Genomic DNA, 26,154 nt, shown 5'->3' on the forward strand with positions numbered 1-26,154 from the left:
ACAAAAGAGTAGTCTTTCACATACCTAGTTTGATGTATTTCTTACATGACCTCAGCCTATCAGTTGAAGTCTGGCAGGTAATCAGAGATACTAATCACTAGCACCTGCTGCACATGGGCCACAGATTCTGTGCAATTATAGGCAGTAAGAACCCTGGTCTTACACTATTGTCTGCTGCTACCATCTCCTGCGCTTAAGTATCGAGTCTGTGGACCACAGACCTCATAAAATTGTAACAGAAGCAGCCATTACCTCCACTCATACAAGGAAACCGTGGCACAAATTAACTGAAACATGAGCAAACTCTCTCTGTTCCTGCTCCGGTGAGAAGAGAAATCAAACTGAAGGATACAGAATTCCAGCTCCTGACTTCAGGCATTAGTAATTCTTTGGTTTTCTGTCTTTTACTCCAGGTTATCTCTCCAAGGGCAGAGGGAAGAAGAAAATTCTTGGATGAAAACTTTCCATTCCTGAACAGGGGAGACAAGGTACTTAACTCTGCTCTAAATAATAAGATTTCTATTGCCTCAGAGTAATCAGTTCAGGCTTAATGGAAGTACAGAAAAAGACAAAAAGCTTAGAGAAAAAAACCCAAGAACTGTAAATACGTCTGCTCTGGGGAATCATAGTCAGAACAAATAATCTCTTTCCTTCATTTAAATTCACTGTATTTCCAGTTTTGTATCTTGGTAAAAGATGTGAATTGGAAGAGGTTTTCTATTGCAAAGCCTTCTTTAGGATAATGCATGCAGCATTAAAATAATTTTGGAGAAAAAAACAGCTGCTTTAGAGGGGACTACAAGTTCAGTGGGTTTATTCTGTTTTTATCATCAGATATTATACCTTCCCCATCTTTCGATAAATATTTTCCATTACTCCAGATTTGGTTACACATCCGTGTATCTGTGGGTATAAAGCCTGCAGCACGCTTGGAACCCTGTGGTGACTCAAGTAACAAGCTACACAGCAGACAGTCATTTCAACCATTTTAAGTATATAATTATTAAGTGAAAAGTCACTTGAGGGTGATAATGTCCCTATTTTCCAGTATCTTAATTACAGAAACCTTCATTTAGCTTGTATCTTTACTGCTGCATTTGCGAATACCTCACAGAAAACCTTAAACCAATAACCACAAGAAAGAATGACTCTGTACCTGACAATCAACAGGAACAAAAACTGGAAAAAACCCTGCATTTCATGACAGGCACCTTGTATTCCAAATGGAATAGTGTCCCAGGGGTCTCTTTTGCTTAGCTGTTTGTACTCCCAGATGCTGTACCTGAATATTGCCAGTCAGTATCAAAGGAAAGATGAAAGGTAACGCCTAAGAAAATTACCTGACTTTTCATTCAGTCACTGAGGTTAATTTACCATCAACGTAAGGAGGTACAATTCTTTACGAACTGCATGCACTCAGTATGACTCGTATGCTGTAACTTGAGGACACTGCCAAAACACTTTAATGAAAACATTTGCGTGGAAAAGTATTCATGTGCTAAGATTTTGAATCAAAATACATACACCTGAAAAAACCACCTGTAACTAAAAAGTTAAACATTATCTTCACCCTCCAGTTCTGCTGCAGTATAATCCTATTCTAGGACATCGATTTTACATCAGTGATCCCAAATGACGCAAAACAACATTTGATTGCTTACAGCTAAAAAAATTACATAAAAACCAAAACATCAACTGAATGTAAAATGCTGTATTATATTCATATTCAATCTGTAGAAAGCCTGACTCTTTGGAAGGATAACTGCCTGAGATTGGTTTCACTGAAGGGCTACTAGAAAACAAACAGAAGCTATTCCTTAAATATCCTGTCCCTCTCTACACTTATCCTCAAAAGAAAGTAAAAGAGGCAAGTCAACCTAAAGAGCCCTTTGCACATTTTTGGGACCTGAAAGTATCATGCCATGTTAACGTAACTTGAACAATGACACAAAAAAAAAAAAAAAATTCAAGAAGACAAAGCAAAACCCTGGTGTATGACTCTGCGAATAAAAACCAAAATGAATAGAACTTAAAATAAAGAAACTTGTGAATGCTAGGCCCACAGTTTACTGACTTTTTCAATAAAATTTCAAGTTTTTAAGAGGCCGAACACTGTTCTCATACTTCCATCCTGTTATTGTTTCAGGATCAAGTTGTCAAGCACATGCTGTAATGCCATCCAACAGGTCCTGACCAAATGCATACAGGCAGCATCTATATGAAATGGCAAAGCGAACAGAACCACAAAACCAGTTGAGTGTCTCCTCTACCTCATCTGTGAGACGAGGAAAGCAGTATTTACCTTTCTTTGAAAAGTAATTTGATCCTATCTGTCAAGTCTAACTACCTATGCCAGCAGTTCTATGTTCGACTTCTGAGCACCCCACCATCCTCAGACAGGCTCCACCTTTCTGCCTGCCTCTGAGCAGCTCCAGTCGAACACAACTTTATCTTTCTGCCAAAACTTGAATTCTCTTCATACAACATGTAGAAACCACCAGGAAAAAGCACACTTCACAATGCAGTAACATAGAAAGTTCGATAGCATGACAGTACTATCTGCTCCAACTCCAGAAGTGGCAAATCTTAAAGAAGATTTGTTGGTCATCACCAGGGCTACTGTCATGCTAAAGTAGTTTTAATTGCATACAGGAACCTGTCCCATCTGTCCAACGAGCCTACCAACACTATTTTTTAATCCTAGCCTTCTGGCATCTTAACATCTCATTCCTTCTGAAACTAGCTTTAGTCATTAAAAAAAAAAAAAAAGTGAAAGTTCAATCCGAGACCAGTATCACAGAAGATGCAGCTGCAGAATGAGAATCTAATGAGGAATGATTAAAATTGGTAGTATACACTTCCAAATTTATTCCAGATTCACTCATCTTTGTTGCTTCATATTTATCCTGTTGCCACTCAATCAGCTGGAGCAGCTGAACTAAAAACGCAGAGCAATGCAGAAACCTAGAGGCAGAGATGGAAAACCGGGAATAATTTGGTATTACACGTGCCCCAAAAGTTTAATGCACAGTATATAGCTGGCAATAGCATTTCAGATGTAAGGGAAGAAGTTGCCTGGCACACTATCAGAACTTTCTGCTTGCTTGCTTGCACGTCCACCAGCACATTAAAGTACATCTGCTGCATTATGGGGTTGAGGTTGCCCATCTCATTGCAGCAGAAGGCTGTTCAGTAACACTTTTCACCATCAAATTGCACTTCCATCATCCCAACAGAGCCACTCTGTATTTCTGTGGCACTACAGCTTTGAAAACCTTGATGCCTCTACTGCTTATCCTAGTTAAGGATGGGATCATCATTTTTCCTGAAGAGACCGAGCTCCGTTTCTTGCACCTAGTACATAACCACCTCTACAACTGCAAAACCAGTACGTGGTCATTTCAGGAGTCATTCTGCACATTGTTAGGTCATACTGCTGTCTACAAAGAAAGAGTATTACACCGGTATGTAAAACATTTCAATAAAGTTAATACCATCAGATCTCAGAAGAAAGAGAGAGAAGCTCATCTTTGAGCATCAACAGAGAAGTGGCCTGATCAAGACCCCCATAGATATCTGTGGGCTTTGAACCAAGCTGCTGCGTCAGTTCAAGTTGCCTGAACACATACTTTGAATCTCCTGCATTACAGATATTTGCACCTAATTATACAGAATGGGCAGATTAAATTTAATACTTTCACTGCATTTGTATAAACTAAACCTCTGTCCTCCAAGTGAAAATAAAAGTATTTTACATATTTAAATGAACAACACCAGACAAGATGACCTTTATAATCACAATTACAAGTGATTTAAGACATATGGCAAACTTAATTATGCTAAAACAGACTGGTTTCCAATCTTTTCAATCCTGACAAAAACTGATGCCTAATGTAAAAATATATTACACATTTCAGTTATAGGAAATGCTTAGCAGAACTTACTCGTTATATGTTGTTAAATTGTACAGATAGTATTTATCAAAAAAGTCAATTCCATAATACAAAACCCTCAACTACTTACAATTAAATATTATTTAGCAGAGATGATGTTACTTAAAATGTTTTCACTTATTTTATATAGATTTTGTGGAAACATGACAGAATGAAAACCATTAGTCTGAATTTATCCTCAAATCTTGGTAGCAATTCAAAATGCGGTGACTACAGTTACAGAACTGTAAGATCAAAAGATGTATATGGGTATGCTTAACCTAAAAGATCCCAAGTGCCTTAAAAACCCAAGAAAATGAGCATCATGCTTACAATGCAGAGAAGCATGCAATATGCGTAACAGTACAAGTCCAAGCAAACACAGAAATACCAGTTTTTCAAATGAAACGGCAGAGAGAATACTGATGAGCAGAGTGCAATTACTCATGCTGTATTTGGCCATGACAACACAAAAGGAGATCTGCAAGGTTGGGCTTCTTTGTTTGTTGCTTGTTTCTTTTTTTTTTTTTTTTTTTTTTCCTTATGTGGACCTGGCTTTTACATGCTGCCCAACAGAAGGCTGCTGAGCACCACTTTGGAGCATGAGCTAAATGTCAGCTCAGAATAAAAGATGCTACCAGCTGCAGTGTCAGTCCCATTCCTGCATCACCACTGAGGGGTTTATACTTTTTGTGAAAGCTAAACAGAGTGAATGTTGGCTAAATTTGACAAGATCACTGTTTAAACAGAGATGGCCGTAGACATAAGCAATAATCTGTTCCATTTCACCACTCACTTGAATGACAACAAGCATTTCATATAGGTATGACATGCAGAACGTAATGACCTTGCACAAATTAGAAGTGGACACACAATGAGACTCAGAACAGCTTCTTCCTCATGGAAACCCATCTGTTACACACTATGTGGTTCTCCTTTAATGATTTATTTAAACAGAAGCAATCAAAAGGTTCAGCTTTTCAGTTTAGGATCAGATAATCATTCAGACACAGGATGAACCATGGAAACAATATGGAAAGCCTATATGGGATAGAAAAACCATCACCGAGGAACAAAATTAAAATCACCACCCAAAAAAAAGAATCAGTAAAGCAAAACATGGAACCGCTTTTCTCAAGTCATGGGCAGACACTGAGTTGGTAGTTTCTGAAATAATTAAAATCGGTATAAAGTTTTCAATAATCTTTAGGCACTTTCAAAAAGCATTATAAAAATCAGTTACAAAGAGACATAGAGAAGCTTTTGTATAACAACTATTATTAAAAACAAATATTTAAACTACAAAAAAAAAAAAAGGTTTCACAGCGGGAAGCACATTGCATATGCTTCTATTATAAGGCTTTCAGTGTTGAAGCTGTCAATAAAAATGTGTCTTTGAAAGAGACTAAACATGCTTTGCAGTAAGTGGTCATTAACAGTTTGGTAAATCACATCCTATACAATTGCGTATGAAGTACAGAACCTGCTTTTCATAAATATTTCAGTATGCAAAGCCAGTATTACTTTAAGCAGCACCACTCGTGGTTTCTGCTGTCCACATGATGGTAAGCTTACACTAATTAATTGCATCCTCCATAACAGCCAAATATGCAGCTTTTTGAGTCGTGACTGTAAAAAGACCAGGTTCTTCGACATACATTCTGAACACATTTTGTTCTTAAATAGCTAAGCCAAATCACACATTTAAAAAAAAAAAACAAAAACAATGGACTTGGATAGGTTTCTCTTTTGTTAAAGAACAAAATGCTATGATATCCTGTGCAAGCGTTCACAGTATGCACATTGAACTAGAGAAAGAAAAACTGAGCGTGAAAGAAAATTCCAGCTTCCTAAGAAACCCTCCTGCTACATCTAATTTGTTATTTAACAAATATATCTGTTCAGTTCCAGAAAGCTTCACTCTACAAGCAGGCTGGTAAGAGTTGTAGGTCTTAGACAAGCCATGTGTAAGACAACAAAACTCAATAATGTCAATGCAAGTTGAGCAGTAGAAACTGAAATGACAGCCTCCAAACATTTTTTTTTAAAAAGGGTAAAAAAAGCTATTTTAATGTGCATGATAGCTTTTATTTTATATTTCCTCTAGAAATTAAGTCAGTATAGAGATTCTACTTAAGATGACTTGGCAAGCACAACCTAGCAATTTAGATCATGAAATACAGTCCCCCCTAGTTTTGTGCATACATACATTATTTACCAGGAGACGCTTTCCCAAAAGTGTAATAGGGGCAGAAAATGGCTGAGTGCAGCCATAAAAGGAATTCAGCAAATGAGGCAGGAAAACTTGCCCGTCAGTACTGGTAATGAGGAAACTGAGACAAGAGGGTAGTTTTCATTTCCAGCCCTGGGTTACAAATGCCAATCAACCCAAGGCCAGGATTTATAAGCACAATCCAGCAGTCTGGCAGACAGGCAAGTAATTAAGCTTCACTTGTCTGGAAGATGGGTTTGGTTGTTTTGGGCTGCAAAGCAGTTCTCTTTCTCACCACAGCAGAAACTTCTGACTTTATAAGGCAGGTCTGCTCAACAGTAAAGCACAAAGACCTTCAGTGATTTTCCCAGAACATCTTGGGCTATAGAAATACCTGCAGTCTAGAAGAATGTAAAGGTCACAGAGAGTATCATTTGATTTCAAATCTGTTTACTGCAAGTGATTAATTCAATCATGATTGTTACTAGAGCATCAATCAGGAAACTGTTTCACCACCATTTCAGGTAAAATTACATGACCCCCGAGTCTCTGGCTTTCCTATCTGTAAAACGGCAATAACAATTGATCACATTTATAGAAGTGTTCTGATGAAGTGAAGCCCCCAGAAGAAAGTTACTGTCTAAAGGGCAAATCAGTACTATTCATCCTAAAATGCTAATATGTAGTCTACTTGTCGATGCTTCTATTATCCAATGGGAAAACACATTTTTGAGCATCTCTAAAAATATGAAAGGATTTTTGTCAAATCTCCTTTATAGGGAGCACTGACAGCGCTCAGCACAGTAAGCCAAGCCTGATTTTTGCACTACATCTGCAATATCTTTTATACTTGGGCAGCTGGCACAGAGTGAGAAAATTCATTAACATGCTAATGATGTGTCCTATTTAAAATTCCAGCTCTGATTATTGTGTGATTAAGTCTCTTCCCTTGACGTCTGCTTCCTTATATCTGCATTACTGTGAGAAATCAACAATTATTAATGAAGTAAAAAATAGGTGACCAATTTATACACATGACAAAGACAAACATACACACATTTTAGCATTTCAATTTTTTTTTGTTTAATGTTTCCAGACAAAGCAGGATTATCTCCAGTTAAAAAAAAATAAATTCAAAATAAGTTTTAAAGAAGTTCACAGGCATGAATTATAACAGTTAAAGTGGCAGATGATTTAGAAACAGCCATGTGTACGAATACCTGTGCAGAAGGTTTTAAGGTGCTATATTAAAAAAAAAAAAAAAAGAAAAAAAAAAAAGAAAGAAAGAGGGAAGGGCTCCTGATGCAGAGAAAGTAGATCATGCCTTGGAAACAACAAAAAAGCAAGAATCGGAGGAGACAACATTGATCCACTACCTTTCCCAAAGAAAAACTAAGCATCTCCTTTCTACAGGGAAAGGCATTCAAACCCACTGACTTTAACGAGCATAAGGGACCGCTTTCTCTGCATTACTTTCAGCAACCTATGTTTAGTTTATGGACAGACATACATCTCTGTAAGTTGAGCCAAAGCATAGTATACCCATGCTGCAAAGAGGCATCATAGGCTCCTACATGCCAGGACACAGATCAGCCAGCCTAGCCCTCATCGTTTTTGCTCTAAGTTAGCATGGCCAGAAGGGTGCCCTAACGAACTCTGGGCAGACAGCTAGTAACAAAGGCCAGAGGACAGTAACATCCTCGGCTAGTAGAGTAAGATGGAGAAATGATTTCTCTCCCTGGCTTGTAGCTATAAGAGGGAGAAGTCAAACTGACCCAGAACGGGCTGCACCAGGCAATGGTATCACTCACACTAATTTTACCCACGGCACAGAGAAGCTGAGCCTATGTTTGCACTACTAGCTCAAGGAACAGAAGTATTTTAGGAGGCATTTTCCTGCCAGACAACACTCTACCAAAATCACACCACCACAAAAACTAATGGGTCAACACCCCCCCACACACAGACACACACCCACCCCCTGTATAACAAGCCACACACCCCTGGGGCATCCCTCATGCTGACGCTGGCGTTCCTACCACAGACTGGTGGGTCTCATGGGCGTGCTAATGCCCAGCTCACATCACGTTTCTGGTCAGCACCGAGCTGGCGTATGGGATGGGGCAGGAACACAAGGAAAAGGCAAAACCATCCTGTCTCAGCAGCAACATAGATTTTACTGGTGTAAATGAACACAAAGCCTGAAGCCACGCAGCAAGTCAGCTCAGCTACCCCAACCCAACAAAGCCAACAGATCTCCAGTTCTTTTAGACAACAGCAAAAAAAAAAAAAATGGTAACAAAATTGTATTCCAATGTTTATGCTTTATTCTACAAACAGAAAAGTGCTGTACAAAATAAAAACTGGTTTGTAAAAGTGGATGCCATCTCCAAGACACAAGCTGTATAACTGTTTTCCAGAGTGTTATCGGAAGGCTTATATTCAGTTAAATATTTTGGTATCAAAACTCATGCAAGTGTTGTCAAACCAGAGTGAGTTGCCATTTGTTAAAGGAGAAAAAGATGCAGATCACATACAAAAGGGGGCAAGGATGAGGAAAAGGAAAGATCTCAGATTTCATTTTAATATCTGTGACTAGTATCTGCTTGATAGAGTTTTATTTTACACAAGGACAAATTTCTCTTTATGCCTACAGAATCACAATAAAAGAACAATCTACATAGTAAACACCCAGTTTTTTGCAATTTATTGTCATAACTTGTGTGACAGTAGAGGTCAGAACAAGAAAACACCCCATCACAGCTACATAAGTGTGAAAGGGGAAAAAGGAGTCTATGAACTGCTACCAATTCTGTTGCTTCAGCAACAGCCTTGCACAGGTTTTGTTTAAAACCCTGCTTAAGAAAAACACAGAACGAGAAGTACATGTGTATTATAGGCAATTTAATTGTCCTAGAAACAAAGGAGCAACAAAATGGGCAGATTAGAAGGTCAGAACCCTCATTCAACTCACTTGCAAATCCAGGCAACAAGGAAGCATTGCCTGATGTGCATTTGTGGGTTTGGGTCACAATGCACTAATTGGAGGAATCATTTTTAGAATTTTAATATAGATTCTAAAAAAGCAAGTTCTTATCCCAACCTATTGCTCATAAGATCCTGAGAAGAAAAGGCATTTCAAACCCCTAGATTTAAAGTAGCTCTCAGATTTATACTCAGCTGTTTAGAGGTAACTATAGTAACTGTATACTTGTAGTCAACTAAATGTTACTCAGCCTTTTCATTTAATCAAGCAGCAAGGCCACTTTAACTGCTTATCTTCAGGACAGGGGATACAGGAAAGAATAAGCCAAGTCTAGGAACAACTTTGCAATTTATTAACTTGTCAGTAGCATTCCCAGTAATTGCAGAGAACTTCCCCAATTCCACCATGACACTACAATCCAAGCACAAGAGCTGCATTTGGCAAGCTGTTTAAGCCCCCCAGCAAACATAAATTCATTAAGATAACTCTTGCGTCAGAACCAGGCATGCCTTGCACCTCATACCTTCAAGATCCATCACCAAATATGTTACATATATACTAAATATTTAGTTATATATACTAAATATGTTGCTGTTGTCACAGGCAGCCACATCTACTGCTCCCACACAAAACCACTGTATGTTTCCCTGTATGTGAATACATAAGCAGCGTCATCATCACTATTACAAAAGTGGGCTTAGAAAATAAAGTTTTGGAGAACCGGGCTTTCAAGAAGCTGCGTATTGCTGCGATACCCCTTCTCCCCTCAGCCTCCCCCACCTCCAGTGGAAAGAGCTGAAAGCACATTCAGCATATTGCTTATCTAGGTCCTGGTCAAACTTTCCTCAGAATAATCAGCATGTTTTGTGACACGCAGCGTGATTCATCAAACCCAGTAGGCTCCTAGGAGCTCATGACCAAGCAAAAGCTGTAACAGGCTATGAACTACTTACCAAAGGCAGTCTCTCCTTGTTCAAGTTCTTCTTTCAGTCTGGTGTAATCATCTTTAATTCTCTCTAGTTTTCGGACATTTCTGGCACTCAGAATCAACAGTTCATTGAGAAGTCCTTCCAGCCCCTCCTTCTCAGATGTTAATGATCTTATTTCTTCTGCAAGATCCTTCGCAGTACCAAAATTACTTCCTGCATGTTTTGTGGGAGCAGGGGGATGAGAAAGGAAAGAGACAATGAAGCGGACACTTGCAACATCAGTAGGTTACACAGCAAACAAGGGAAATTAAGCAACTATACTTCCCAAGAGGAACTGAAAGACTATTTTGGAATTTAAAAAAAAAAAAAGAAAAAAACTGCCAAGCATCCATTTCATTAATATACTACAAAAAGAATTGTAATTGTAGCAGATTCAACCTTTTACACCCAGAAATACTCCTTTTTTTTTTTTTTAATTATTGATAACAGTTTAAATTTTTGGAGAAAATCTGTTCCTTAAGGGTCCACACTTCAGAAAATGTCATACTGTTCACTGCAGTGTGATCTGTCAGGCCATTTTCTTCTTTCAGAGGAGCACGTCAACTCACCACACTTTTGAAATAGATGCTATCAATCTGCTAGACCCTGAAGTGTTTCCCCCTTAAACAAAGAAGCACTACCCTGTTTTTCGTCATAAACAACCTTCTGGTGCTTGTAAGTAACCCACTGCATTCATTTCTTACATGACCTGCACCCCATGCAAACACCACCAGGAGATGTTTTTCTGAGAGAATGTATTTAAGAGTCACAGCTCCACTCCTGGCTCTCCCTGAGCCATGAAACCTCAGAGAGGGGCAGAATAACCTCAGTATCACCAGCTCACACTGCTCTGGACTTTTTAAAAATGTTTGGCTCCTTTGGACATGGATCCAGAGTCAAAAGTTCAGTTCCCAACCAGTTTACATTACAGTGTAGCCCAGTAACATTTGCCCACTTAACCTTTCTGAAAACTGTTCTTATAAGAAGCTGGAGAGGAGTATTTCCTTAATTCACAGAAAAAATAAATTGCAATGACAGTGAGATGCTCAGCTATTGAATTATTTTTAAATAGCAGTGCAGTAACTATTATAGTGTTACATTTATATGGCTCTACCCGTGTCTTTTCAATGATTCAACTACTTGGCAGGTTATCAAAAAAAAAAAAAAAAAACCAAAACAAAAATCACCCAAACACAAAAACCTACAGAAAGTCCACTTTAAAGAATACTTGACAAAAATAATTTCCATGTAGACTTGCCCAATACAACACAAAAGATCCTTAGCACAAGATCTAAACTCTAGCATCAGCCTAACTTAGCAAAACTGTGGTGGTATGATCTAATAAGTAAAGGCATCTAGTAAGTAAAGGCGCTTAGCCTTGAAGCAAATGCTAACATAAAGCACATCCAGGTCACACATAAGTCTCATCAGCTTCTGAAGTATGTGCAATTACTTTAGATTCCTGAATTAAATTTATACCACCAGCATTATTCAGATATAAAGGTGTCCTTTGGCTTTTGTTTCAGGAATATAATAAACTGCTGCTTAGCCACAACTGATCAATTAAAAAGTTTATTTTAGAAAATTAAGACATAATCCAAAACATCCAGTCCACATAAGAGTATCCTGAAATTTGGCATTACATCCTTTTCACTTGGTGTCTCAAAAGTGTTGGTCACAAAGTCTTACATAGGAATGGTTTGGCTGCTGCTCATTTCCTGCAGGACAGGGAAGCAAGAACAGGACACCAAGAATTCACACCGGTTGGAAGATGGCAAACCACTGCCAGCTGCTGAGAAAGGCTGTTCCTCCAGAGTGCAAGAGCGAACAGAAGCACTTTCAGCAGATAACTACAACCATCCTTCTGAAGGAAAGATGCTGCTGCAAACTCAAGTGGCCATATGAGGACGGGTGTGCCAAAGGGATACTGCAGGTTCCAAAATTTTGGAAAAGACTCTGTTGAATAAGTCAGGTTTACACATTGAACATTGCTAAGTACAATTGTCTTGCTTGGTTTTGTTCGATTGTTTGGGTTGTGCTGGTTTGGTTTTTTTTAATTTAGTCCTAACACTATATGGTAGCTTTAGTCAAGATCCTTTTCTCACTTAAAGCTAACCTATTATTGTTTCTTTTTAAGACTTCAAAACTCCCCTCATTTCTAATTCTCAGCTAAATCCTTGTTTGCCAGTTCCGTCTTACAAAGAATTATACGACTAAATAACTATAAATATACTTGACAAACAAGTAGGATCTCGTGGCTTACCAATGCATTTATTGGGAAGCAACAGCACAAACTTTATTACATTAATCTGTCACGTGTTTCCAAATGGGCAAAACACAGTGACAAGATGAGCAAGACAAAATCAGTGGGAAAATGGCAGATATTCAGATGTTTTGAAGGCAACAATGACCTACAAATTAAAGAGTCCACCTTCATTCACCTGAACTCATCCCAAGCATCATAGCACAAGAGCCTTAATAAAACATGAAGGCAAGAGATTCTTCATTAGAATCTGGAGCCTGCTCTTATATTTCGAAGACAGCAATGAAAAAAGTATGATATTACATATGAAAGTTTTATACATACTGAATGGATCTTAATTCCCAGAGGGGAAGTTTATATCAAAACTGAGGCTATAAGGAAATAGCATCACATATATGCCCAAAAGCCAAAACAAAACTGCCTGATGCAGTTCCCCATAACAGCAGAAATATCTCAAAGTCTGCAGTGAAAATTCAGAGGAGCACATACAAATTCATGCACAAGTGCCATCAGTAAGCTCCTGACCTCAATCACAGCAACCAAAATAATCAACCTTCTTATGGCATTTAGGAAGCAGTTTAAAAATTAATATATAATCCCTAGCTGCCAGCATTAAAGAACACATCCTCCTGGGGGAGCGAGTTTGTTAAGAGACTAAGTCACACTGGATGCTGTAGAAATATTCAGCAGACGTGTCAAAATGTTTTATTCTGCTAATATCCTGAAAATGTTAAAATTCCTCTTTTTGATGATTAAATAAGTATTTTGCCTAAAGTTAACATAGTAACTATTACTTCATCCACCACTCTGTGTTATGTTTTATATAGCCATACTGCTGAGAAAGTTCTAATTGGGGAATATGAGATAAATAAAGTCAGTCCTAACTCTTTCCAGAAAACTCAAAAATCACAGAAGCTAATAGGACTGCTCACTCAGAAAAACTGTTCAGAGACAGAAAAACTAAGGAATTAATGGTCTAAGACCAAAGCTGAGCATCTGATGTAAACCAAGACATGAGACAGAGATTCTACAAAGGGCACTGAAGGGTGAAATGCCACTTTTCCCATCCTTCCTCCTGTCTTGCAGTGACACTTACTAGTGATGTGCAATTTTAGCCACTCCAAACATGTTCATATAAACACAGTGGGCAAAAATTGGTACACTAAATGGGGAAAACCACAAATTCAGAAAACTGTTAATAAATGCCCAGGATAGAAACTCTGTTGCTCTATCAGAATCTTAAATCTATTCCATTTCAACTTGAATAAATACATGGAATCCACAGTGCTTGGATATTGGGGGGGGGGGGGGGGGTGGGGGGTGTGTGTGGAATAACCATTTGAAGTACAATTGGGGTTATAATACAATCTGAAATCATTCACATTAACTCAGTCAAATTGATTATACTTCAAGTACAGCACTAAAGAGTCGGATTTTCTCTTTCCAGCTAATTCAAAGTACCCAGTGCTCTGAACAGCTGAATAACATGCTTGCAGTACACAGTCACAAGGACTTGAGCATGCACGCTTCACTTTGAGAGGTTGAACATTACCATTATCTCAAAAGACAGCAACAAAAACCCAGTTTAAACTTCTCCCTTAATCTTGCCCTCTAGGGCACTTCTTGCATGCATCCTTCATAACGTGCTCTCTACAGATAGTGACATCAGGTAAGCTCCAGCAGCCAGAAGTGAATACCCAAAAATACCAGCCAAACCCAGCAAAGCAACCCATATGAGCAGCAAAGTTTTTTTAAAAAATTATCCTCAGGCACAAAATAGCTATATAATTGCTTTTACTCACTGTAAACATAAGTAGTATATTTACTTTATTTTCCTCTCTTCCCAAAATTTTACTCGTATGGCTACAGCTAAATAGTACTCTGTATATCAAGTATATCTTCTCTATAGATAGTTACATGCCACAAACTCATGCCTATTATAACAGCTCATTGTCACATTTTACTCCATTGGGCAGACTGTTGCCCATTTAGTAGCCTCAAACTAACATATCATTATTTTGATACCATTTGCCAGCAATAAATTGACTAAAAAATATGGTTTAAAGTCTGACTCATTTTGTAAAAAAAAAAAAAACACAATTATTATTTAAGCTTTACTAAATATTTCCCATTTAAAATATACGACAAAGTTAATCAACCACAAGTTTTTTACTCTCACTTTTTCTTCATATTTATGGCCAAAATTATATACACTTATAGTTTCCATTATTTGTACCTGAAGCAGAGCTAAGTCCCATCTCTACTATTGATAAACTACATTCATCGTAGTACAAGCGAAGGAGCAATTTTTGCATTAACAGTAAAACATACATACCGGATGCTGGCTTGAATATAAGAAAGAATAGGCTGGTCATTCTTTATCATTATCTCTAAGTTAATTCTTCACAGACTAACACTACCTTTAATAATACATAAGAAAGTGAAAATTTACATTTTAGCTTAGGGCATTTGCTATCATGGTATTTATCAATGGCACTGGAATTCAAAGCTGAAAATCCTCCATCCTGTGATTAATGACAATACAAACTGATTCCAACACCAGAGAAGAAATTGAAGAAAATAAATATCATTCAGCTGCTCACAAAGAGAAAAAGCTAAAAACATGACAGAAATGCAGGATTTTGGAATCAATGCCAGTGTGTTTGCACATCTGAAAAAAACAAATAGCAAATGAGGTACAGCCTACCATCTCCTGAAACACTGAACAGAATTCCAGCATTTTTGAATCACAATTATTGTTTTAAAGCAATAACACATGCCAACACTTTTATGAAGCATAATGCAACTGAATGATTGATGTGATCTCGAAAGGTAAAGTAAGAAAATCCATCTAGAAGCAGGCAAGAGACCTCACAGACAAATATGTGGAGGAGGTTCTCTGCCGTAGAAAGCCTCTTGTACCTGGACTGTGAGTCACCACAGAGCAATCCTAGGAGTCAAAATAAGAAAAAGAAAAAAAGAAGGGTGGGGGGTGGGAGATCCCAAAATAATAAAATTTTAAATCAGTAATAACAACTCAAAGGCTCAAGTGAAAATTATCAATGAAAAAAGGCACAACAAGGCTGAAGAAAAAGGCAGAGGTTTGGAAGATGGCAATTCAGCAATACGGAGACAAAACCTGTTCCAAGGAGCAATAGCTACTGGTGTCTGCTGGGCCACCAGATGCTCTCAAGTGCCTGCACTGGGAGTGACAAGTACAGCCCAGTAGCATGTTAGTCACAGCAATTTACTACATGCATTAGACAGTAAATAGTTGTTGTAAGTCATGTAACATTCTCTACCAACATGGTAAAGGATGCCCAAATTGAAGTGACTCCAAGGTCACCCAATGGTACAGACGTGTGCACACAGGCTTCCCTGCATCATCACCTCCCCCTTCCTCCCAGCTCCCATTCACCTTATGCCTTTCAGTCTCTGGTTCTTTCACCTCTGCCCTCTCTCCTGCCTTTCCCTCCACTCACTGCCACTGGGAAGGGACATGCTGAGAGTAAGGAAACAAGCCCAGACCCGACCTCCATGATCTTGAAGGCTGCATGAAATCATCAACCCCCTTTTTACCCACCAGATCAGGAAAGAAAACCAGAGAAGGATCAGGGAGAGAAATACCCATGCCACCTAGGTTTAGGCACCAAAAGTGCACGCACTGAGGTTCAGAAGTTTGTCACCTTGACTCTCTGGACATCACTGCTCCCGTCCACAGACTGCACAGGGGTTTTCTTGCATCCCCTCCAGACCAGAAGCCCATCCTTTCCATGGGGTGAGCACCCTCCCTTCGCAGCTCTCCCCATCTAACGTTTCTCCTTTGAGCACAACACCCCAGAAAAGGAACTGCCCAAGAGATTGCCCAACCTCCTGCCCTACTCCAGGAACAGCAGCTCAGGTAACAGGACAGAGAAAGAGAAGTCGTTACATGGCCAGCTGCTTTCTGCAACAGAAGCAATGACTTTCTGCTGCCTGGTCACGTATCATGCTGGTACTTCAGCTACAACAAATTATCCTTGAAATTCACTGAAACCCAGTAACATCCAGCAGTCTCATTTGGAAATGAGATAAAAAGACAAACAGCATAGCTGTCTGAGTTCTGCGTGGCTGTTTGGGGGTTGGTTTGGGGGGACCACCAGCATTATTTTTTAAATGAGTTAACAGGCTTGCCAAAAAGTACATCACTTGCACCAATACACGGTGGCAAATTTTACTTCACGGAACATAAACTGACCATTGTGGGAAGACATGGCAATACACAGCATTGTATGCTGGACCCAGACATTGCAATACAGGCATGAACAAGAATTAGTCTCACTACGCCTCAGCCATCAGCCCAGACCACTGTTGAAAGCAAGAATCAGAAAGCAGGGAACCAGCTGTATCATCTGACAAGACACAGACCTACATCAGGCATGAATTCATCAAAAAACTTTGACTAAAAGAAAAAAAAATAAGTATTGGTATTTTTGCCTCTAAGATTAGCAGACTTCTCCAACTGTTACCAAACAACAGTTCTCAGAAACAGGAAAAAAACAGGAAAAAAAAAAATCCCTCCAAACAAACAGAAGCACCATTGCCTTCCAATGAAAGATAAATAAAGAGCTGTATATGGCGTGTCTCAACACGGGGGAAGATCTCAACACCACGTTGAGAACTTTACGCCCACATATATATTTCTGCATGGACTGACAGAATACAGCACAGGCATGGAAACTAGACATCCACATTACCAAAACACACAGATGTATGGCTGAAAATGTCCTGCAGCATGCACCGGCATCTTCCAGACCCTGTCCCCTCTCAAACATACTCATTCCCAACAGGAATGCTTGGCACCAAAGCTGGAAGGGTGGGGGCTTTTTTGTTACAATTGCTTCCTGTGCCCTGCAGAACTTGCCCTAAATGAGCATCAAAGAGCAGACAAAGAGGCAACAGTACTGGCATTACGTTTTGCGAAAATACAGTATGTAGTATTTGTGTCATGCTATTTACAAACCACACTTCTACACTAACAAGGGGAAAAAACCTTTTCACTGTACTGCTGGAAATCATCCCACAACACTATTTCCAAGCACCTCTCACTTGCAGGTATTTAATGAAATAAAGCTAGTGCTAATTATAGGGTGATGACACATGATCTCTTACTGGCATAAACAGTTTTAAGATCAGAATTATTTTTTTTTAACTACTTACAAGTCACCTCATTCTGACTTCTGTGTTTGGATCTAATTTGTATTTGCAAAGACATAAGGAAAGTTAATGACATGCATCTCTGATAACTACATAATGAATTCAATATTTCATTCACTTTCGCTTAGCTCCCTGCTAGCCATTTTCTGGCAATCTAGTCCCATGCTATTACACATTTTCAAGAGGGGGAAAAAAATGAAATCTCAGAGAGTCTAAGAAGACATTGTAAAGTATATAAAACAATCTCTTTATTCAAATATAGAAACAGGCAAAAGGATGACTAAAAATTCATTTTAGTTTAGATCCTCCTTCCTATTGCCAAATTATTTTCTTGCTAAGGAAAAATGAGAAACAGACCATTCCTGATACGATTTGCTCTCGTGCAAAACAGCCCAAAGTAGGAAAATAAATTTTAATACTATTTCTACAGTTACATTCACACTTACTTACATATCATCCTACTTAAATTTTCTGGCTTAGGATTACTTCAGCTGCAATTTATTCCCCCCAAAAATTTCATGCTATATATACACACAATGCTAACAGAAAAAACAGAGTATCTTCTATTGCCATGTTCTTCCCAAAACTGATAAAAAAAATTTTTATAAGCATGTCAAGAGCTACTGTAAGAAGCAACTGTTATAATACTCACATGCAGGTTTCTAAGCACTGACATTAAGGCGTTTTGGTTTAATAATTAAAAAAAATTACTAGATGCTAAACCATAAGATTTCATCAGTAAGTATTTACAAATGTGTATGTCAACAGTCACATCTCATGCAATCGGGTATACTTGTTAGCTATAATTAGCTAAAGCTACTGACTTAAAAACCATGAACAATATAATAAGATTCTACTAATTATGTTTGGAGAAAAAATCTGGACCAACATCTCAGGAGTATTAACTGCAAGCTATTTATCACAACAGACAAATGCCAATCAGAAGAGAGTTGTTGATATAAAGGATCTGAATTGTAACTGTTGATAGAAATATCTCTTGAACATTTAAATATGGGTTGTCGGTTTTGGTTTTCCATATGAAATCTCACCAGGATTTAATCAATCTACTGTATTCATTCTATAGCCCTCAATAATCCAGAGATTCACAAACCTCCTTTCTTTCTCCACCAAATTTAATTTTATATTTCTTCCAAGGATGAAATAATAGGGAGGAGAGACATTTACATACATAGCATCATCTCTTATGTCTTTACAGTATCATTTATTATACATTCTTAAAATCCAAGCTATTGCATTGACAAGACTAATAGAATTGCTATGCTTACATTGCATCTACTGTGGTATTTTCCTTTCAAAAAACAAGATTGGCTATATTCTTATGTCTTCTGGTGCAGATACATCAATACTGTAAGTTGTATGTTTGGAACAGAAAGTACAGTTCATGCAGAAGGTGAATGTTATCTGAAGGTACCCATTAAAGGCTGAGGTATGCATCATGCTTTCCAAGTCATCACACATACGCTCTGAAAACTAATGTATCACTTAGTAATTATATTCTTAAGTTCATCTAAGTTAACTTTTGGGATACACGAATCCAGATGTGTGCAAATACATTCAGTTACCTTTTCGCTTTGGCACTGTTCCAAAATCACTTAACTCTAGGCTGCTTCCTCAAGGAAAATGCTAAGCTAAACAAAAATGATGCAACATCTGTTAGTTGTTCTCAGTATCCATTCGTATTGTTGTTCCAGGAAATTGTGTGAATAAGTGATCTAACTGCCAAGGTAAAAAAGCAGAAATAACAGACATTTATCCCTGCCTGATGCTTCCAGACTAAACGAAAACTTCTAACTATGACCACCAAACTTTCTTATTACTGCATATTTATATATACACTATAATTCCATCTGAATTTCATGCTATTCCAAGGCTGTCCTTAAATAATTGATATTACTCAGCCAAAATTCCTCCCACCTTCTAACAATTTCATATATTCAAACTGTTCATTAACATTCTGTTAGCTGCCTGACAGTTCAGGGGATATGTACCTACAGTATCTTAAAGGTTAAGACCTACTTCCTAACTATGCTTTATTTAAGAGGTGTCATTCATTTATGTCTAACACAGGAATACACAGAAACCAAGTAATGCAGCCCTCACTGTATTATCCACTGCTCACTGTTTTCACCTTGTTAAAGCATAAAAAAAAATTTAAAAATCTATTTTTATCTCTTCCTTCCTCTTTCTTTTTCTGCATTTACCAAATCTTCTCTTCCTGACTTGCTTCTCTGCTAGATGCAATTCATTCCGCATCCTGGCTTTTCTGATTTTATCACTTCATGCTCTAACACTAAAATATTTCTATTTTTTTCAGGGGTTTTGGGGTGGGTTTTTTTGGTTGGTTGGGTTTTTTACATTTAGGTCTTCTGAGAGCTGATTGGTTTTTAATTCCTGTATTTCCCCTGCATCCTCTGCATACTACTCTGCATTTAACATAAGTGCCATCACATCAACTAAATGTGTGTGGCTGAAGGGCAGAGCTCGGAGGGTTGTGACCAGCGGCGCAGGGTCCAGCTGGAGGCCTGTGGCCCACAGTGTTCCCCAGGGGTCAGTGCTGGGTCCGGTCCTGTTCAACTTGCCCACCAGTGACCGGGACGCGGGGACAGAGCGTGCCCTCAGCACGTGGGCAGGTGACACGAAGCCGGGGGGAGCGGCCGATACACCCGAAGGCTGCGCCGCCCTTCAGCGAGGCCTGGGCAGGCTGGAGAGCTGGCGGAGAGGAACCTCGTGGGGTTCAGCACAGGCAAGAGCAGGGTCCTGCCCCTGGGGAGGAGCAGCCCCACGCACCGGTACGGGCTGGGGCTGACCTGCTGGGGGGCAGCTCTGCGGAGGGGACCTGGGGGTTCTGGTGGGCAGCAAGTTGCCCGTGAGCCAGCAGTGAGCCCTGGTGGCCAAGGGGCCAGCGGGACCCCGGGGTGCGTGAGGGGGAGCGTGGCCAGCAGGGGCAGGGAGGTGATCCTGCCCCTCGGCTCTGCCCTGGGGAGGCCCCATCTAAAGTGCTGTGACTTCCCAGTTCCAGAGAGACGGGGAACTACTGGAGAGGGTCCAGCGAAGGGCTGCAAAGATGATGAGGGGACTGGAGCATCTCCCGTCTGAGGAGAGGCTGAGGGAGCTGGGCCTGTTCAGCCTGGAGAGGAAAAGGCTGAGGGGGATCTTACCAATGTCTACAAAGATCTCAGGGCCAGGTGTCAAGAGGATGGGCCCAGGCTCCTTGCAGTGGAGCCCAACGACAGGACAAAGGGCAATGGGCACAAGCCAAAACATGGGCAGTTCTATCTGAATATGAGGAAGAACTTCTTTTCCTTGAGGGTGCCAGAGTGCTGGCACAGGCTGCCCAGAGAGGCTGTGCAGTCTCCTCTGAAGACATTCAAAACCCACCTGGACGCAACTCTGTGCAACCTGCTCTAGCTGAAACCACTTTAGTGGAGGGTTGGACTGAGGTCCCTTCCAACCCTGACCATCCCGTAAGGCTGTGATATCTTACAATGAGGTAAAGACACTACAGTATCCACTGTCACCAAATTACTTTTTGCCCTCTACTTTCAACCCGTTCCTTCCAGAATTCTGCCTTAGTAATAACATAGGACTGTACCATTCACAGTCATTAAAATTCCCTGAAGTAAGAGTTTTTCAGAGTAAGAATAAAAAAGAAGCAGCGCTTAGCAGTACTAAGAAATGGCACCGCTACTTCTTAAAAAGCAGAGAAAAGCAATCATAGTTGCAGTACTGTGAAAACAGTTTATAGAAACATCAGAATTAAATTGTCTTCTGAATTAATTCCTGAAACAAGCAACCTCTTTCAAGAGCTAACAAGTACAAAATATTGTTATGAATGTTTTGGAAATCATCCTCGAATTGTCATTTACTCTCTCAAAGTGTCAGACTGAGGTATACCTTTTCTGGCTATCCAGTTTATGGCTATTTTGCTCTCAAGAAAGTTATAAAATGGCTGGGGAAAACTTTGTCCTCATTTCTGAAAGCAAGAAAATTACCTACTTTCAAACAGCCCACAGGCAGAGAACGGTGATTGCTGAGCTTACCTGTCACAGAGGGACACAGAGAAATAAAGAGGGCTTCCATTTCAAAAAGGTGTTATGAGAAGCAAGGAAAATGAGCATGCTCAGCACCAACACAAGATCCGGCCCTGAATTTCCTTTAGGATTTCGCTCAAGCCTGGCGTTACCAGCTTCTGGCAAACAAACCATGTGATACTCCACAAGGTTCCATTTAAAAAAAAAAAAAATCATGTGTGCTGGTACTAGATTCGTCTATCTAATTCAGAAGGTAAATCACCAACAGATAGTTGCAACACATCATCTTGACATGTATTAAAAAAACCCTAGCCTTTCTTTACTTGGTGTAACACTAGAAGATTCCTTGTATCCAAGTCTCCATTCTCTCCTGTTCAGCTTCCCCTCTGAGGCAGGTGCCTAGCAAAGAGACACTTAGGTAACACATCTGCAAACAATTTGCTGAATTAGAAAACACACCTCTTCAAACTGAAGAGACAGAACTGTGCTTTGCCTTTTTTCCTTAGCGAACAGTGTAGTAATCCCAAGCAAGTGGCATGTAAAGCTGTTATGTATCAGACTCTGTAATCACATTTCAATGTTTTACTGGTTGTAAATAACATGCACGAGTGCTCCAAGGACCAAATCACTCTTTTGCTGCCAACATTAGTTGTTTAATGACCTGAACAGCAGAAGCTGCCAATTATTGTATTCCATTTTAAAGTGTCATTTAAAGCCACATTTGTAATTAGTATACTTTTGTTGTAAATTTATGCTTGTAGCTAGAGAGCTATAGGCATATAACTTGTTAGGTCCAGGAACAGCTATTGATAATTGTTTATCAATTGCATGTATGGAAAAGTACCACATTTTTTGCATGTTTACTACCTTTCACTTTGTCAGTAGTTCCTAACGACGGAGAGGGGCCTGAAGTACTTCACACATGACACAGCCTGGTGTGAAGGATCTATACTTCCAAGAGATCTATACAAGTGCACATCAACAACTTTTCATAGCTGAGACTTCTTAGGGAAAGGTCAACAACTGCTAACACGCCACTCATCAGCGTTAGTCCTTCTCATCACTTAAAACTTACCTGAAACAGCCAGCATTTTGGCTTCAAGTAGAGCTGGTAGTTGAGCTTCAATATCACTCACTTTCCTCCTCAAAGTACTGCAGAGTTTCTGACTCGTGCAAACCTAGATTGAAGCAGACAGCAATGATATATAATTCATTCATGAAAAGTATAAGGCAACTTAAACGGGGCTTCAAATGTTCTTGGTTTACAGACACAACATAACATCTTACAGCAAGGTAAAGAAGCTTAATAAAAAGTGATGCCTTCAGAGAAATATGCAACACAAATCAAAATATTCAGGCATTGTCACACATCCTTTTATAAAAATAGGGAACGGTATTAGCATTAACTACCTGCATGAGGCAGGCCCTGTTTCACTACTGCACATAAAAGAAAGGCCATCTTACAAATTCTGTACAATTTCAGCATCAGCAGTGATGCCTGGAGTGGAATGTAAATAAGCCAACATTTGCAGTTTAAAATGCTGTAACACAGGATGTACAGTGATTTTTACACAAAATATACTGTGCTGCACATCTTAACTCAAAAAAGACAAAGCAGCCATCGTCAATTCTCTGCACAAGCAATAAATAAGGCTCAACACTGTACATTTCACAAATGGGACACACTGCTGACTACAGTTCAGGTTTCTGACTTCCTCTCTTTTTTATCTTTTTAACTGGAAGTTCCTTCAGCAATGAATCAGGATTGGCATTAAAAACATGGAGAAAGACAGAAACATCTGTACTTTACATTTAAGTATACTACCCCTCAGTAGGATCTTATACAGCATATGCAATTCATACAATTCCCACATATTCAGAGATGTTGGTTCTTACTCCATGTTGCACCATTTGTGAAAGAAAGCAAAATGAACAAACAAAAAAAATCCATCATCAAACTAATGCAAATCCCTTGTTGTGAAGGCAGAAATCAAACACTTGCTTAAAATTGTAGCTGACACTTGAGAAAACATTGCATTCATTGGAATGAAGGGTAATGCAATAGTCAAGAGAGGTACAGGCCAGTTGGGAAGAGATGAGATGTGAAATGAAATCTCCAGAGGAAATTTTCCCTGCCCTCCTTGACTTTTTTTCTCCCCCTTAAAAACAAGTGTATCTACCATGCTTAATAGAAGCACAGCTATCACTTCACTTTTTAAGAGCAAAGGCCTTGCAGCTGTAATAGCTTGTCTGTTTGTACAATTAAAATATAGTAATGCAGACATTACACTAACTGTAAATTATTTTAAATGGATAGTAGCCTCTTGCTTTAACTAAGAGCATCTGTTATTCATGAACGGGTCATACTGTTTTCTTGAGCCAACAGAACTATCCTCCAAGCAGTAGCTGCTACTATCTAAAAATTTCAGTGTCTTCTTATTAATTTAAAAACATATATATCTCATCATTTCTGCACCTACTAGACTTTTTCAATTCCCAGAAATTTCGCTTTGTTTCAACACCTCCTTCTAAGTGACTTGCCTACAAATTCGCTTAAAATATTTTTAAAAGCCCAAACCTGTCAGAGTCAAATAAACGTGCTCAAAGAACCCAAAGGCCATTTCTGTCTCACCTCTCCAAAATAAATCTGGAAGTTTTTAATGACTTCTTTCTAAGCAGTGCTCTCTCTTCAGGGGTACTGAATGGCTCAGTGAATTGCAATTAGATGGGGAATTTTTCAGCTCCAGGAAAACTGCATGAATATATCCCATGCTGGTAGTAACTTAAAGTCATTACCACTAGACAGCTGTTTGGCAATTATGCAAAATAAGCTGGGAGGTTTAATCAGTTTCTAGTGAACACTGTCCACTTTGTAAGGACTACTGTCAGAAGGAAGCTCACTGGCACTCTCTATTAACAGACCAAACACAGGGACCACAGGCTTAAAGGCAGTTCCTCTTAACTCACAGAGGTGATTCTTCTGGAATATGAGATAAGTACGTTACCAAGCGCCTGCTTCTATCTATGTCACGTGTATTCTGTAGATAAATGAACAGCATTAATCTTCAGAGCTATCACATGGTGTAGTTCAACATAGCTTAATGAGCGACTGGGAGAGGCAAAAATAATATAACATCCTCTAAACTAACAGCACTGCTTCTGTGTTACATCACTTCTACTCTACAAGCTCCAATTCAAATAATTTTTTCTAATGATTTTATCTTAATAACAGCTACCATTATTCATTACAGTAGCTTATTCAGCCACTAAGGAAAGGTTATTTCTTAACTGACAATGACGAACATTCACAAAGCCAGCAGCCTCCTTTGCTCCCAGTGAATGCACCATCCTCCTCCAACCAGCCTGACTGCAAGCGCCTGTGGCCCCAGCAATCCCCTTTCCCTGTTCTCAGTGACCAGCTCCGCTGCAGCCCATGGACCAACAAGCTCCATGTCTAAGAAACTCCCTTTCAATTTCAGGGAAGTTCTTTACATCCAAATATTACTGTATTTGTTTAAAAATTCTCTTCAGTGGTTTGCAGGGGGTTTTTTTAAAGCAGACTTTCAGGAAGAAAAAAAAAGAAAGGAAAAATAAAGGCTCTTGTTCAGGAATATACCTTACAAATCTGTGTTCAGACACATAAACACTACTCAAAGCAGCCTATCTGAAACCAGCAGGATTCTGTGGTTAGCCAAGATATGTGGAATCAAGATGAAAAGCAGCAAATATCAAAAGCATATTTGCCCATTGTCATCCTCTTCCATCTTTCCAGCATACAATGTTAATCTAAAGCAGCGCAAACAGGGCCAAGGACACTAAAGCACTGAAATTTACTTTTTCTCCAGCCATCTCAAGAAAAAATAAGCTGACTAACCTTCACCTTTCTTTACAACAGCACCTTGGAAAAGATAAATTCTCTTTACACTGCCTGAAGAAAAGGACAGTCCACCTGGATCTCCCATGCAGCACAATCCTGCCAGTAGCAAAAGCAGATACTAATTTCTCAAGGAAGGTGGTGAATAAGGAAGATTGTTCCCTTCACTAGCAGGTGAATCTTAGCTTTTAAAACCTCTGCTGAAAACAAAACAGATGAGGCAGAAAAGGCCATATAAATACTAGTGACACAGGGGGAAAGAAGAGACCTTTGACCAAGTAGTGTTTTCCCCATACAGTATTTCAAAGACCAGCTCTATTCAGTTTGAAAAGAAAATAATAGCACGAGACAATCTGAATAAATAAAATAATAAATTATTTTGAGTCTCTCACTACGTGCTTTCTATTTACCTTCTCTAATAAATAAAAGCCATCACATAGGAATGGAATGAAATTAAAATAGTATTTTATCTATTGAATGTTTAAAGAAACAAACAGGCTGTGGAATTCTACCTCACAGACTTCTCAACTGTTACCTAATGCTTTAGCTCCTATTGAAAAAGTCTCTAGATACTACAGTTCTAAAATAAAACTTCAAGAGGCAAATATTTTCAGGGGAGAAGGCAAAACCTGTAACCTATGTTTTAGCTTGCAGATAGCTTGAAACAACAC

The 26,154-nt window shown here is 39.1% G+C and overlaps 1 protein-coding gene across 4 annotated transcripts in view; it reads right to left on the reverse strand.

Moving 5' to 3' along the window:
* Window positions 1-26,154, reverse strand: part of DISC1 (DISC1 scaffold protein) — a 207,852-nt gene that overhangs the window by 97,569 nt on the left and 84,129 nt on the right. For all 4 annotated transcript variants that reach the window (XM_055810644.1, XM_055810641.1, XM_055810642.1 and 1 more), the window contains 2 exons: window positions 22,685-22,787; window positions 10,084-10,272 (listed from right to left, as the gene is read on the reverse strand). In XM_055810644.1, the coding sequence (XP_055666619.1) occupies window positions 10,084-10,272; window positions 22,685-22,787 (292 nt within the window). The remainder of the gene's footprint in view (window positions 1-10,083; window positions 10,273-22,684; window positions 22,788-26,154) is intronic.

The sequence above is a fragment of the Falco peregrinus genome, chromosome 7 (genome assembly GCF_023634155.1).
Source record: "Falco peregrinus isolate bFalPer1 chromosome 7, bFalPer1.pri, whole genome shotgun sequence".
NCBI classification, from domain to species: domain Eukaryota; kingdom Metazoa; phylum Chordata; class Aves; order Falconiformes; family Falconidae; genus Falco; species Falco peregrinus.